Here is a 15,004-nt window from a genome sequence, read left to right as displayed (position 1 = left end):
CAAAGATTTCATTACTTTTCAAATTCATCAGACAGTAACACTTCCTGCAAATGTCTATTCATCCCTCAAAATATTTTTGTATTACTTTCCCTTCATTTTACTTAAATTGGTATTTTCAAAACATTAAAATTTTGTGTTCTCTAAACATTACTCTCATAGCATTTTTAAATGACTGTAACTCCATAAGAAAGATGTTATTATCTTTAAACATATTTATAACAAAAAATATCTGAAATGACACCTATTGTTTTATCATATAAAGTTATTTTGATGTGCAGTCTTTTCTGCATAAAGAATGTTAGGTAGTTTCAAAACTCTGGTTTGCACATAAAGCACACTCTGAAAGTACAATATAAATAAAATAGTTTATTACCAGTATTTTAAAAGAGCTCTACAATATGCTTTCAAAATATTTTATACAGCATTTGTCTTTCAATATGAAACAATTCACACAAGGAGAAAAACATCTCAATATATAACTATCATCATCATTAATATACTGAATTTGTCTGTCATACAAAAGGCAGAGTAACTACAGACTGTTTCCAAGTATTTTTCCTGGTTTTATTCTCACTGAAAATGGAAAATAACATGTATGAACATAAAACTCCTTTTACCCTTCATATTCACCGAGAACCACAACATTCAGGCCATTTCAAAAATAAAATAAAAAAAAATTCTTAAATAAATATGGTTCTATTTAAATACTAAAAAAATTGTCATGTATCTTACAGGTATGTTAATTTAGAAACAGGAATAAGAACTTCAGGATTCAGATATTCAAAGTTGCATAACAAAGGAAGTATCCTAAAAGGTAGTTTTTCAGAGGACAAAAAAGAAGAAACAAACTTCATTCTTGTTTGTGATGTATGAGCTCCACTGTACTTGTACTTCCAGCCAGCCCCACTGGCACAATGGACAAAACCATCTAGTTACCAGAAAGTTAAACTATTCTATTAATAGAAAGTTACCAGAAAGTAAAACAGATTCTATTAATACAAAATCAGAATTACTTAATTTCAGCTAAAAGTAATTTTCAGTCTCTTATATTTAATGTAATGAGAACATGACTTCCTGACAAAACTGCTCATCTGAGTTATTATCACATCTTAGAGAACATTTCTTTTACTGGTTCACTTTGTATGCTAGAAGGAGACTGAACAGAGAGTAAGCCCATTTTTAACCTTAATGATAATTTCTTGTCTTCTTTTCTTACAGAAAAATAGTTCAGTAAAGCATAAATTGGCCAAAAATGCTAGAGAAGGCAAAGGATTTACAAGGAAGTAGAGTTAATGAAGTGGTGAAATGAATAAATTGATTATAAATCCTAATATTATAGCATTATCTCCTTGTATTTTATATAAAAAGGGAAATTATCTAATTCCTCATGTATAGGTCTCCAGGCACATTAAGTGTTAATAACAAAGCAGGTTTTTTTTCTATCCTATAAGAAATAGAATCTTCTATAACACCACATCAACATTCTTCTCACTGAATTTTCTCCCATTTTTCTATTTTTTCTACTCTCTTTTATCTAAAACTAACCTTTTTATTTTTTAATATGGGATAAATACAGCAATAATCCTTTGCTTGGAAGATATGGGGAGCCAGAAGAAAGTAAAACGACCTTTTTTTCATATTCTCAAAATTACCTTTTTGTCTTTACTTTACTGATAGTTTAAAAGTGTTACATTTTCCCATATAGTATTTTCTGTTTAGTGATAATCATCTTATTCATGGAACATTGTAGATTACTGCAACACTATTGATACAACATGAATGTGTATTTATAAATTTAATCTAGCCAAAGGGAATGCAAAGAGCATGTGGGTTTGTTGGATTTTAAAATAACATCTCAACATTAATATCTCACAAACTATATTAAGTAGAGAGTTCTTTAGACAGCAAATTAACTTCACCAGGTCATCTCTGTAATAGAAAATATAATCCCCTTCAGTTAATTGTTTGGCCTAATATAAATCTTTTATAATTACACAACCAAAAAATTTAAAAACTATTTCATAGGACATTATCCTGTTTTGATAAAACTAATACATTCTCTGCTTGTTCCTCAGTGGAACTAAGCTTTAAGCTCTCTTTAAAGTGAATAAGGTGGTGTCTTTTCAAATGTGGGGCCTGTCTGAATTTTTTTCCACAAACTAAACATTCAAATGGCTTCTGTCCAGCATGCATTAGGTGATGTCTTTCAAGCTTAGAAGGAGATTTAAAAGTTTTAAAGCAGATACTGCATTGATATAATTTGTTAACAGCTTCACTTTTTTCACTACTTTCAGAAAAATCATGCCAAGAGCTGTAACAGCTTTGCTTTGTTTCCAACAATTTACTGCACAAATACGGCTGTGGGTTTCTACTGCTGGTGTCAAGAACAAAATCCCCCGACTCAATTTCAACTTTGATTTCAGCTGCTTGGTTTGACTGAATCAGCTCAAATTCTTCAAAGCCAGATGGCTGTGAAGGTGCTTGAGAGTAACCTGAATAACCCACAGGCTGAGAAGACATAAATTCAGTGTGATCTCCCTGGTGGTTGAAAAGTTGGTTCAGGTTTACAAATTCTACCTGGCAAACGGTGCTTTTACAGGCTCTCTTTTCAGTATGGGTGAGCTGATGTCTTTTTAAGTGAGCTGACTGTCTAAATGCCTTCCCACAAACATTACAGCCAAAGGGCTTCTGTCCCGTGTGTATAAGATAATGTCTTTGAAGTTTGGATGAAGATGGAAAAATTTTTTCACATCTGTCACATTTACACACTTTGTGTCTGTTATGTGTATTTTTTGCAGAAGATGAAAAAGTAGAGTGAAGTACTTCTGGATTATCAAAAAAACTATCATTTGATGAACCATAAAAAGCATCATCTTTATTATCCAGTGAATCACCAACATTTAACATGCTTTCACCAGGAAGCACATCTTTTAAATTCCTGCCCACGTCAGGAGGCTGTGGGTACTCTTGCCAAGGTAACGGCACAGCAAACGTTCTTTTCATCCGACTGCAAACTGCCTTGTGCACGTCACGCCGGCTCCGGCGCTCCTTGGAAGGTTTAGTGGACACATGCTGATCACAGCGCTGATCCCTAGCTGTAACCAGGTCAGGACTTCCAATGTGACCCGATTTAAATTTTTTTCTGTTAGTCAGAGAAAAATCTGTTGCCTTTCCTCCAGTATGCTTCAGTTTCATCAGGCTCTTATTTTTCCTGTTGACTGCATGTCTGCGTGCTGTTGTACCATTATTTGAACTTCTGCTTTCTTTTGGATAACAACATTTGTGTACCTTTAGAAAATGCTCTGTTTCAAAACACTGGTCACATGCTGGGCACTGAAAGGGTACAATATAAATTGAGTGCACATCATGTGGGTCGTTCTCCTGTGACTTGTGTGTATCAGCATTCTCAAAACTATCCCATCTTCCTTCCAACACGTTGTGTGGTCTGGGATATTTAAGAGTCTTTGCTTTACATACAATATTGGGGAAAGTCTTATTTCTGGCATGGAGCTGTTTATGCTTCATGAGTTTGCTCTGTATTTTAAATCCCTTCTGACAAAAACAGCACTGAAAAGGCCTTTCTTCTGTGTGTGTGAGCTGATGAATTTTCAAATGTGTTGACTGTCTGAAAGATTTGCCACATGAAGAACACTTAAAAGGTTTTTGGCCAGTGTGAATAAGGAAGTGCCTTTCTAGCTTGGATCTGGATGGAAAGGTCTTGTTACATGATTCACAAGTGTGAGTTTTCTTCTTTCTCCTTCTGGCACCATGTAGATGATCTGACTTGAGACACTGATGCAGCATCCACCTCTCTTCAGTTGCAAAGGGTTTCCAGCACACAGAACAATGAAATATGCCACAAGTGACCCTGTCTTGCTCAGAATTCACATAGTTTTCTGTTTGCTTTGTATCATTCTCGTAATTTTCATTATGAAGCTGCTGATGCTTTAAGAAAGTGATTACATTTTTGAAGTTTCTATAGCAAACAATACACTTAAAAGGCAGATTATGGGTTAACTGATGCCTCTCCAGGTGGACTAACTGCCTGAACGTTTTATTGCATACATGACATTCAAATGGCTTTTGACCAGTATGTATGAGGTAATGCCTAGCTAATTTTGATGGGGTTTCAAACTGTTTATAGCACATGTCACAAATATATGGCTTTTTCTTGGGTATCTTGACAGCTGCTACACAATGCTGAGTTTTTAACATTTTTAAAAGGTAATTACACCTCGCCTACTCTTAATTTCTTCAGATAGGTATTTCAAGTGAAATTATCAAGTGCACACTAAGATGGAAAACTGTAGAAGCAGCAAATTTTCTTAGGAGAGAGATTCTTAAATCCCACTGGTTCCTAAAATAAGAAAAAGAGTATTATTTAGCCTATATTAATGCATAATTGACTAAGTTTGTCTCTTGTTTTCTACATAAGATACCAAAAGTATCTAGATTAGCACACTCTTGATTTAATTTAGCTTAAAATACTTTCCTTGTAAGAGAGTAATCACTAGTTGCTATGTGATACAGAAAAACTAGATTACTTTCCAGAAGAAAAACAATTTTAAGTCATCTGTGCTATAAATGCATCTGTTCTTCCAAATAATACACAGTTCAACTACATTAATTTAAAAAATTCAAGAACTTATTGTAATAAATGTCTTCTCTACAGCAGTAATTCTAACTCCCAAGTATAATATTTATGAAGATGAGAGAAAAAGAGAAGAACTAAGATTTCTTTCACTTCAGAAATACATTAAATGAATGCACTGTTAGTGAAAAGAAAAACAGTTAGCTTCAACATATTGTTAAATTTACTATTCATGTTTCTGTATCTTATCTATGTATCCAGCAGTATAATCAATTTTGATTTCTCTGACAATGGCAAATGCTGGAGCCAGTCAGCAAGAGCAACACACGAGCCACAAACTGTAACCATAACTAAGACAACTCCCAGAACATGGAAAAAACACAGGCTATGTTTGCTGTCTCACCATAAAGCTAGAATATCAGGGTTGTGATACCTAACCATGCATATACTGTGAAGTCATAATGAATACCAAGGTAGTTATCATAATTGATCATAATTATTGTTTTAGTCTAACCCAAAATAGTGAAATAGTTCTAATTTTCTTTGAATTTTCAACACAGAACACAGTTGGGCACACTACTGTGCCTCAGCTCAATGACTTGCAAATTATTTTTTCTTGTTTGTAAGTTCCTGAGTGCATGAAAAGTTATGAAAATATTCATAGGAATAGCTAGAAAGTACCTCAACCAAACCTTCCACTGTGAGGCCACCTATGTCTCCATAGCCTCCAAAGTGGTCTTAAAAACTTGCACTGAGGGAGGTTCCTTAACCTCAGCAGGGCTCCTGCTTCAAAGTTTCACCTCCTCATGAAGCTTGTCCTTGCACCCAGCTGAGCCTTTCTTTACTACAAAGTTATTGTCAGTGTTCTCTACCACTGCTTTATGTATTCAAAGTCTGCTTTCTCCCCTTTTGTTTTAAAACTAGGAAAATTCTGGGGTTTTCTAAGTACTGCTTGTAGGTTCACAAAAAAACAAACAAACAAAAAAAGGTGTTTTTAATCATCTCTGGACCAATTACAGTTGGTCATTTCATTCCTAAATTGAAGCATCTAAGAAAGATTACGTATTCCAGTCCACAAGCATAGTACAAACAGAATAAAAACCCTCTATGATATCACCAATATAAAAGAAAAGGGATGAAGGGAGCAAACTTTAAAGCAAGAGCATAACAGTTAGCACTTGAGTTGTAATATCAAACTATCACAAATTATAGTTAGTAGAAATGTCTTGTGTATCTCAAAGTTATTACAAGTTGAATATTCATTCAACATACCAGCAGAATAAAAAATTAATTTCAGTGTCTCCAAAACACTTCACAAATAGATAATGTCCTTATTTTTAAAAAAATCACAAATATCCAAAGTGTCTATTCAAAGTAATTGCAAAGAATAAAAGCCTACTGCATTTTAAAGCAAGTTACAACTTGGTTCAAGACTCAAGAAACATACACTAAGACTGAAAGTATCTGGCGAATCAAGATTTTTCTTAAGCTTAATGGAAAGAAAACCTGGTAATGAGGTAGAATTGTTCCACCCCTGACAGATATGTTCCTATGTAATTGTGGCCTTAATAAGGAACATTTGGATGTTTGCCTAAGATGTGATTGTCACTACACTGAGGAGTTTCTTAATCTCACTGAAACAGTTCAGGGTAGATAAAGCAGTTGAGAAAGTCAACTTTTCCTTTCCAATTCCCTTTTCCTGTAGAATTTTAACAGCCACTCAGTTTCAGTCTCCTTTTGAAGATGAAAGAAAACACAACACTTTTAGGAGACCCCCTTTTCCTCCCAGTTGACACATCATGTGGATACTGGGAGTTTAGAGAGAGAAGTGTGTGACACCAAATACTTTCTAGCTGGTGCTACCATGAAGCTAAAGACAGGCAGGCTGAGAAAAGGAGAAAAGATCCTCTACCATGCTGAATTTCTGTGCAGCTCAAGGCAGCCTCCATTAGCAGGGAAAGAAAATCTCCTGAGGAAGAACTGTAAAGAGTGATGTATTTCAGTTAACATACTGTCATGCAGATCTAATTTACACATCAGGAAAATGCTCAAACACTACGGTGACATGCAAAGAAAAGAAGTCCGAAGTAAGAGACAGATGTGGCATATTACACAAGGGATTTTGTATTTAGCTTATAAATTTTTTAAGATTCTATCTGGTGAATGAGGAAAATGCTCTGTAGTACAAGGTGTCAAAAGCAGAGTAGAGCTTCTTGCTGTGATCTTCTTGCCCTATGAAAGACTCAAGACTCAGATAAGCTAAACCAAGGGGATACAAGGGGAGGAGAAAGGAGCCAAGACAGAGCATTACTGTGTGGCCCAAATATATTTTCAAATCCTATTTACTAAGGACAGGCATCTCCACATCTATTTCAAGGTGCTCTGTGCCTTGGACATCTAAGGAATAAACATGCTGCTGCTGAAGATCACAGAGCAAAAGACAAGCTTGGAATATTGCTTCCTGCTAGCCTTGAAAGTACACATGCTTGTCCTAATTTGAGTTAGAAAACATACCTCACTATGTGATAAGGATTTAGTTTCTGGCAAAGCTCCAATTTAATATTACGCTGTCTCTATTTTTCATCTTAGCTGCAAGGTCATGCAGAAAAATAGAACCGAGGAGTTACACAGGCCACTGAAAGTTCAGAGAGGACTCTGCTAAGTAGTATTGTTTAATAATTAACTGTTTCCTTAATATTACAGATGGCAGCAAGCTGCAACAAAACAAAACAAGGATGGAAGAAAATTCTGAATTCAAATCCAGTCTTTGCTAATCAGAAAAGTTTGCATTGTAGTGTTTGTTCGTTTTGTGGTTGTTTTAAAAAGCTCCAATAAAAAAGTAAACAACCAATCAGGAAGAGGGTACTTAAATAAGAACAGCAAGATCTACAATTTAGGACAGAATAATCCCCTAGTGCAGAAAAGACCTAGAGTCTAAGTTGGAACAGAAGGTGAATATGCCAAAGGCTACCATCCATACCAGGATGAGTGAACAGATGTAAAGCTTTGAGAGGACATAACTCTTCCTTCTTACTTACTTACTACTGTTTAGAATTCAGCTAGAGTAGTCTATCCAGTTTTGAATACTGCCCTTTGAATTGAGTCAAACATATGAATTGATCAGAATGAATGAATTCAGAGAAGAGGATCAAGAATGATCTGAGCTTAAATGCAAAATATACAAGAAAAGATTAAAGTAACTGGGAACATCTAGGCTAAAAAAGAGGAGACACAATTAAAAAAAATAACACACACACCCCCTGCAAGACAAAGCAGAACAAACATTTTTAAGGGAAACAGAAATAAGCTGTTCCCCAAACCACTTATTGTTGTGAATGAAAATGGCTTCAAATTACTGTAAAAAGAATTCAAGTACATTATTGTCCTTACAGCTGCAAAGTGTTTCTTAATGAGCATACAAATAAGTTCTATGGGGAGATTGCTCTGCCTACATTGGAGGTCTCCAAAGCAGGTTGTATAAACACTTCTCAAATTCCCACACCAATACAGCTGACCCTACATAAGAGAATATATTCTTGTATTGTTTTTTGGTGACTCCTTATTGTAATTCAAAACAACACATTTAGGAATTGAAAATTCAATATATTTCAAAATTTTCCAGGGAGGATTCTTCTGCATTATTATTAGTATATCTTCAAATCCTTGAGGCACGCTAATGCTTATAACCTCCCAGAAACAATTATATAAGAAAACAAATTATAATAATAGATATGTGAAGAAACATAAGGTGCCTCAGATAACACTAATGACTCAAAAAGAAAGTGATTTATGAAACAGCATGCCAGAGAGAGGAACCTGAGCACCAAGACAAATATTTTGCCCGCTGGATTTCCTCACCAGCTCTCCCGAGAGAAAAGTTTAGATTGCTACAATGGGAGGACAAATCACATCAGAAATGGAACCTTAACTCGCCACTTACACAGAAATCAACAACGGGCATTATGGCTCCTCAAAGTTAACACCCTTTATTCTCGCCTCTTTTCCTTGTAACTGTCCGATACACTCCCTGAAGCCAACCAAAGTAAAAGATGTGTGGTGGTGAAGCAGGGCTGGTTTAAGAACCGACGTACATTCTGCTTCAGGGGCCTGAGACCCCTGCGTGTCACCAACACCCCCCCAACAGGACTCACGTAAATCCAGTTAGAAACCTAAGAGCAGGTGTCGAGGGGGCCCTTGCGGACACACACACACATATACATACACACACACGCCCCTATACGCACACATCCGCAGCACCCCGCCCGGGGCCGGCTCTCGTACAGCGGGTCCCTGCTGGGCCCGCGGCCGCCCGGCCCAGCCATGCCTCCCCTCGCGCAAGGAGAGCCCCCCCCGGCCCGGCCTGGCCCCGCGGTGCCCCCGGGGCTCGGGACCGCGCACGGCCCAGGGAAGGGGCAGCGACCGGGGGCGAAGAAGGGAGCGACCTGGAGAAGCAGCTACCGCACCTCCACCTTCCTCATCTCTCCCGGGATTGCTGCCGCGTAAACGCTTCCCCCCGGATGGCACCGGGACAGCGGGAAACCCGCGCCGGTGCTTTCCGTTCCTCCCGCAATCCGGCCCCGCCCGCCGCTGGGCCGCGGCCGGGACCAGGGGCTGGGGAGGCTTTATTTATGTCATTTATGCCCAGGCAGAACATGCCCCCCGGCCCTGCTGATGAATTTTTAATTGGTGTGGCACGTTGTTCCGTACGAACAAGACACATTTTCTACTGCAGCCACCCAAAAGCACATAACCAACGCCCGGTGGTTGCAGGGTTGCAAGCAAAGCACGATGGCAGTTAAACTCTTATTATGTGTTAAACGCACCCAAAGCCAAACCAACTGGCTTCAAAGGCCAGGAAATGGTACCAGGAAGGGAAGGAGAGAAGAGACGCTTGCCCGGGAATTCTAAAAACACCTCCAATTACGCGTGCACACAAACGTGACCGGTTTGGTTTCTCTGCAGGAGAGTGGGAGCCAACAAAGGCAGGAGCTGGTGGCTGAGGGATGGACGCCGGCCCAGCAGTGTGGTCAGATCTCCCTCGGTGGCCACAGCCCAGCTGAGGTTACCTCAGAGGAATGGCCAGCAAAGGGCTGAAGGCATACAGAAAAGGACAGAAACCATTTACAGGTGGGGCTTGCATCCAGTTCAGGGCTCCCCAGCCCAGGACCTGCTGGAGCAAGTCCAGAAGACGCCACAAGAAGGGGCTGGAGCACCTCCCCTATGAAGACACACTGAGAGAGTTGAGGTTGTTCAGGAAGAGAGAAGGCTCTGGAGAAACCCTACTGCTGCCCTCCTGTGCTTAAAGGAGGCTTATAAGACTTTCCAAGGCGTGTAGTGACAGGACAAGAAACAAACATTTTTAACTGTAAGAGGATAGATTTAGATTGGACATAAAGAATAAATGTTGCACAAATAAGAGTGGTGAGGCACTGGAAAAGGTTGCCCAGAAGCTGTGGATGCCCCATCCCTGAAGTGCTCAAGGCCAGGCTGAATGGGCTTTAAGCAACATGGTCTAGTGAAAGATGTCTGTATCTACGGCAAGGGGTTAGATTAGATAACCTGGGTTTGGTCCCTGCCAAATCAAATCACTCCTTTCTGTGATTCTGCCTCATAAAAGAACATGCAAATGACACAGCAAAGTGTAAGAGATTAATCATAAATGTCTGTTAATAAAACACAAGGACATGGATGAGGCTGGTTACGTTGTCCCCATTGGGACAGAGAATTTCTAGTCACGAGACTTTTGACTTAGCCACCTGCATTTACAGCTCAATATGAACTCTATTAGTTAAATCCCAAACTCTTTATCAAAAGCACAAAAAGACATATTGCAGATTTTTTCTATTTTTTGTAATTTGTTATTTTTAAGGTATCTGCCATATCCCAGGACTTACAGAGGACCAGCAGATGTCTTCTCTGCTTTCCTTTTTCCTTTAAAAAAGGGACAGCTCACCAACCCCCACCTTTTTAAACACTGATAATTGATTTGACTATCTTTATGAGTGAAATTGCAATACTGAAGACAAAATAAGTCATTCCCTGTGATAAAGCTTATAAGAGGTTTAATTTTTTCATACAGATGCATTTTCCTAAGAGCTTTGCTTATTTTCTTTTGTTCATGCAGACTGAAATTAAATAATTATTTGCACGTGCAGCATTAATTTCTTAGAAAAACATGACTGCCAGCTCACTCATCTTTTTTCAGCTGTCCTTTTACTGAGACTCCATCTTGGTACAATGGATCTGACTCTGAGCAGGAGGAACAGAAGAGGGCAGAACAAACAAAATATCAAAGATATAAATTAGTAAAGTTTTAAAGAGGCTGTGGTAACTTAAATTGTCTTTGTGCTCTGGGTATTAAGCCCTCTCTCCCAGTCCTACTGGGAATTCAAGTAGAAATCATCTGTGCTGAGGAAACTCCAAACAACTGCTGTATATATAAAAAAGTAATTGTTTACTCATGAATGTTGTATACATTATTGAAAGAGAAGTTGGCAGCATTTACTAGCCTAAGGATAATTTTTGCAGGCCTTGGTGTCTGTGAAGAGCCGTTCTTGAGATACCTAGAAATGTCCTTTTGTGATACCTAGGAACGAATTCTGTAGAACAATCACTACTTCTTAGCTTAGCAACATTAAAAATCAAATTATTCTCATCACCAGTGGTATAAATAACATCTGACCTAATTTACAACACACGAGCCAAATTGTAACACTACAGAACAAAATTTATTTCCATTTAAGCTGAAATCCTCAAGCAAACAGCTTAGTTAGTGTTGCTTGTTGCTTTAGTAGCATACAGGCACATAGCACACATCAGTTACTCCCTGAAAGGGAGCCAAGTCTTGTGGTTAAAATGGGGATTGGGACAGCCGAGAGCTGAAGGCTTGGAAACACTATTTGGCCACAGGGAAGTCACTTAGGCTTCTAGATGTCCATGGCCTAGCTATAAAAAGTGCATAATAATTGCCATGTGCATCTCATAAAGCTATTCAGAAATATTAGTCATCGTTCTATAACTGCAGATAACCTGAATATATATATTTTTCTTTTTAAAGCATCTATTTTATTTTAAAGTGTATCCAGCCTTAGGAGCCTGCTCATGAAACCCTGGTCTGGTCCGAAGCAAGTACACAAGCAGCTGAGTTCTGCATCTGCCTGGTAACAAGCTAGTATAGCAGACCCACAGCTGGTGTAGATTGTTGTAGCTCTCTTGATTTTAACAAAGCTGTTGCAATGAATACCAGCTGAGAATCTTCTTGTGTAGTTCTAGAAGTTACCAGAAAGTAGAATCAAAAAATACTAAATTCAGTCCTAGCCCAGTTATAACAAAACAGGTGAATTAATTCAATATGTTTTTGTGGAAAACACTGCAAACACGCGGAGTCAATTATATGGTTTTATGATGCCAAAGAAAAAATAGGCAGGGTTTGTAGGAAGTCATGTTGCAACATTGTAGCAACAATGCAAGACCTCCTAGGAGTGGAAAGTGGATTTATTTTAAATCTAAAATGATTTCAACTATTCACTTATGCCTTCTTCCCACATCTTGGTTGTGGATGTCTTTTTGTAACCTGACCACACTTATTTTCACAATCCTGTCCCACTTCAGATTTGGGATTTACTCGCTGCCTTTTGCCTCATCTTGTGTGCTTCCAAGCTGTAGGTAGATATGTGCTGGGATCTTGATGACCTGTTAATCGAGGTGCTGTGGTACACACCATTCTTGTAACTATTCTCCAGCTGGTTTTTCTTTCTGATGCTTCCACTCCCAGATGTTATTCATTCTTACTGCACACTAATATTAACATTTGTAGCAGTTTTCTACATGTTGAGAATATGCAGAATATTCAGGATGTGCATGCTTTTGTATACAGATTACCCTTGTTTTACTTATCTAAATAAGGTTACATTTAACAAATAATAAACCAGGAGCATATTGAAACAATCTGCATGATTGTTATCTAACTTGGCCCTTGAGAGGTTTTAGAGAATTAGCTCTGGTGATAGCTATATTGTTATGTGCAAGATACTTTTTAAGTGTTTTTTTTTCTTTTTCAAAGAAAAGGAAATGTAAAAAATAAATGAAAAAATAATTCCTAAACTTTCCTTAAATAAAAATTGTGCAATAGAATAGTTTCACTGGCTAGTGCTGAATTTCAAGATCCTGAAATGCTGTGTTCCTTCATTCGTGAAAGAAAATTTTACACAAGAACATAAGTTATGTAATTCTTTTACATTATTATTCTAAATGCATATTGCTCCACTTGTAGAAGGCACACTATCTAGAGTAGGTATTAACATCTCAGTCTCAATTTTAACATAAAATGAGTGATTAGTCTTTTTGTGGGTATATGCTGTAATCTATTGATATGGAAAGCCAGATCTCATTCAAATAAATTTCTGTTCCCATTAATTTTTAGGAAGCATAATATTTTGCCTTAAAATATTGTGAAGATGCCTCTGCAAGCTGACAGTTGGCAATTCAATTGCATGAGTTGCAGGGACAGTCTGTGAGTTAACTGCAACACATTATCATTAATCTGCTCTTGTCTGCTTTTGTAAGGTATTCCCTACTTTAAACACAAGCTGTATATGCAATGTGTTACAGCGATTCCCCTGGTGTTATTTTTATTGTGTTATAGGCTAAATAGACACATAACACAGTATATAACTTGCTAATGTGTCAATTAATGCCACCTCGGGGCTGCAGTAAATTGCAAAGGCTTTTAAAACTGTGAATATGCATTTAATGTTAGTCTTAGGTTTCTTCCTTTTTCTCTTGCCCTATTTTCTGCCTTTTTTTTTCCCTAAATAGTCCATCTTAAAGCCCTCTGGTGCATAACAATGAATTGCCTTGAGGGAAGATAGTTGTTTAATGAATCTCAGAAATATGTATTCTACACATGCAAGTATCATATTGTATTTGATTAAGCACTCTGTGTCAAGAGCTCCATAAATTCTCTCTGTATGCTCAAAACAGAAAACAACTTGTAATGAAATTTTTGAGAAGAGTAAAAGTTATTCAGCCAGACTTACAAAAACATAGGGAAAAGAAAGAGAAATTTCCAGAGAATATGACGAAATTTTAAAGACAACACATTCTACTCACTTAATTCTATGAGATGTAAGATTAATTACATTTCAGTGCCTTTAAGAATCACTTTCATTAACTTTTTTGCTTTGTATATATATATAATATATAGCATAATATATTATGCTTTGTTTAGCAGTATATTTCAAAATAATTTTCTTATCTGGTACAATGTACTTGAAACTTATACACAAATCAGTGTATGTAGATGTTCATTTGTTGAGTGAAAAACCCACAAATTGCTGGCTCACAGCTCTTAATCTCTTCAATCCCTTAAGAATCCCTGCTTTGAAATTAGTTGCAGGCTCTATCAATTTTATCTGTTTAAATGGACAAACCTAATTACTACAGAAGAGCAATTGATTTTTAAATTACCACTGATTGCACAGTGGGTATCTCAGTGGGAAGACAGGTACATTCAGCCTCTCAAATGGAATCAATGTATTAATTAATCTACAGATTGACATACTCCATAGAAAGTTCCCCTTCTCTTCACCTCCTTCCTGTAGATTCATTTGTTTCATTTTAAAAGAAATTTCTGATGATATAGAAGTGAAAAATTAAAATGCAATATAAAACTGCACATGCTGTGTCTAATGTGTGAGTTTCGAGTTTCTGACTTTGCACATCCAGTGCCATTTGCTAGCTTAGGTGGACACTGAGTGATAAAGTATTCCTTACATCACTGAAACATTAAATTGTGCAATATAATTCCAAGGTATATGTATGCATGCAAGAGCTAAAAATGACCTTTCATTAAATGGAAATTAATTCCTTTCATGGAATTAGTAAAATTAACATAAACAAAAAGAGATATGGAGAAAACAAAACGTGCTCAGTACTGTGCCCACTGCTGGCCTTCCTAGTAGAAGGTAGAGCTGGAAATACTGGAATGAGTCCAGCAAAAAGGCACTAAGATGATTAAGTAGCATCTGCTCTGTAAGGAGAAACTCAAAGAGCTGTGGCTGTTTAGCCTCAGAAAGAGAAGACTTAGCAGGGATCTTATAAATGTGTTTAAATACATTTTGAAGTGGGAGGCAGGGAGGGAAGAAGCTGGAGCTGGACTCCTCTCAATGGTCACCACTGCAAGGGCAGGAGGCACAGACTGAAATCCAGTGCTCCCCCTAAACATGAGGAAAAAATCCTCAACTTTTTTGCTTTGAAAATGGTAAAACTCTGGAAGAGGTAGATGTTGTGAGATCTCCGTCACTGGAGACATTAGGGACAAAATTAAAGGTAGTTGGAGCTGATGGAGGTTTGAAAGACAACAGGATCTAACATTTAAACTTGTTTATAGGTCTGTGGACCATAGCTTTAGTT

The 15,004-nt window shown here is 37.5% G+C and overlaps 1 protein-coding gene across 2 annotated transcripts; it reads right to left on the bottom strand.

The window, feature by feature from the left end:
- Positions 1-346: 346 nt before the first annotated feature.
- Positions 347-9,189, bottom strand: ZNF770 (zinc finger protein 770). Of its 2 annotated transcripts, none has more exons than XM_077180386.1 (2): positions 9,055-9,189; positions 347-4,357 (listed from the first exon to the last, which is right to left on the bottom strand). In XM_077180386.1, exon 2 carries the CDS (start codon positions 4,213-4,215, stop codon positions 2,020-2,022), a length of 2,196 nt encoding a protein of 731 aa, XP_077036501.1. In that variant the 5' UTR covers positions 4,216-4,357; positions 9,055-9,189; the 3' UTR covers positions 347-2,019. The 2 variants fall into 2 exon arrangements, with proteins under 2 accessions (XP_077036501.1, XP_054490914.2); XM_054634939.2 differs by having other exon boundaries at positions 9,034-9,185.
- Between the last annotated feature and the right edge of the window lie 5,815 nt (positions 9,190-15,004).

Source organism: Agelaius phoeniceus, chromosome 6, assembly GCF_051311805.1.
Source record: "Agelaius phoeniceus isolate bAgePho1 chromosome 6, bAgePho1.hap1, whole genome shotgun sequence".
In the NCBI taxonomy this organism is placed as follows: Eukaryota; Metazoa; Chordata; class Aves; order Passeriformes; family Icteridae; genus Agelaius; species Agelaius phoeniceus.
The sequence above is the reverse complement of the archived record's forward strand: the minus strand, read 5'-3'. Positions and strand labels throughout refer to the sequence as shown.

Bases quoted from the DNA above. Each gene is read 5' to 3' on its own strand.
- ZNF770 (XM_077180386.1), bottom strand. From the start codon at position 4,215: ATGTTAAAAACTCAGCATTGTGTAGCAGCTGTCAAGATACCCAAGAAA.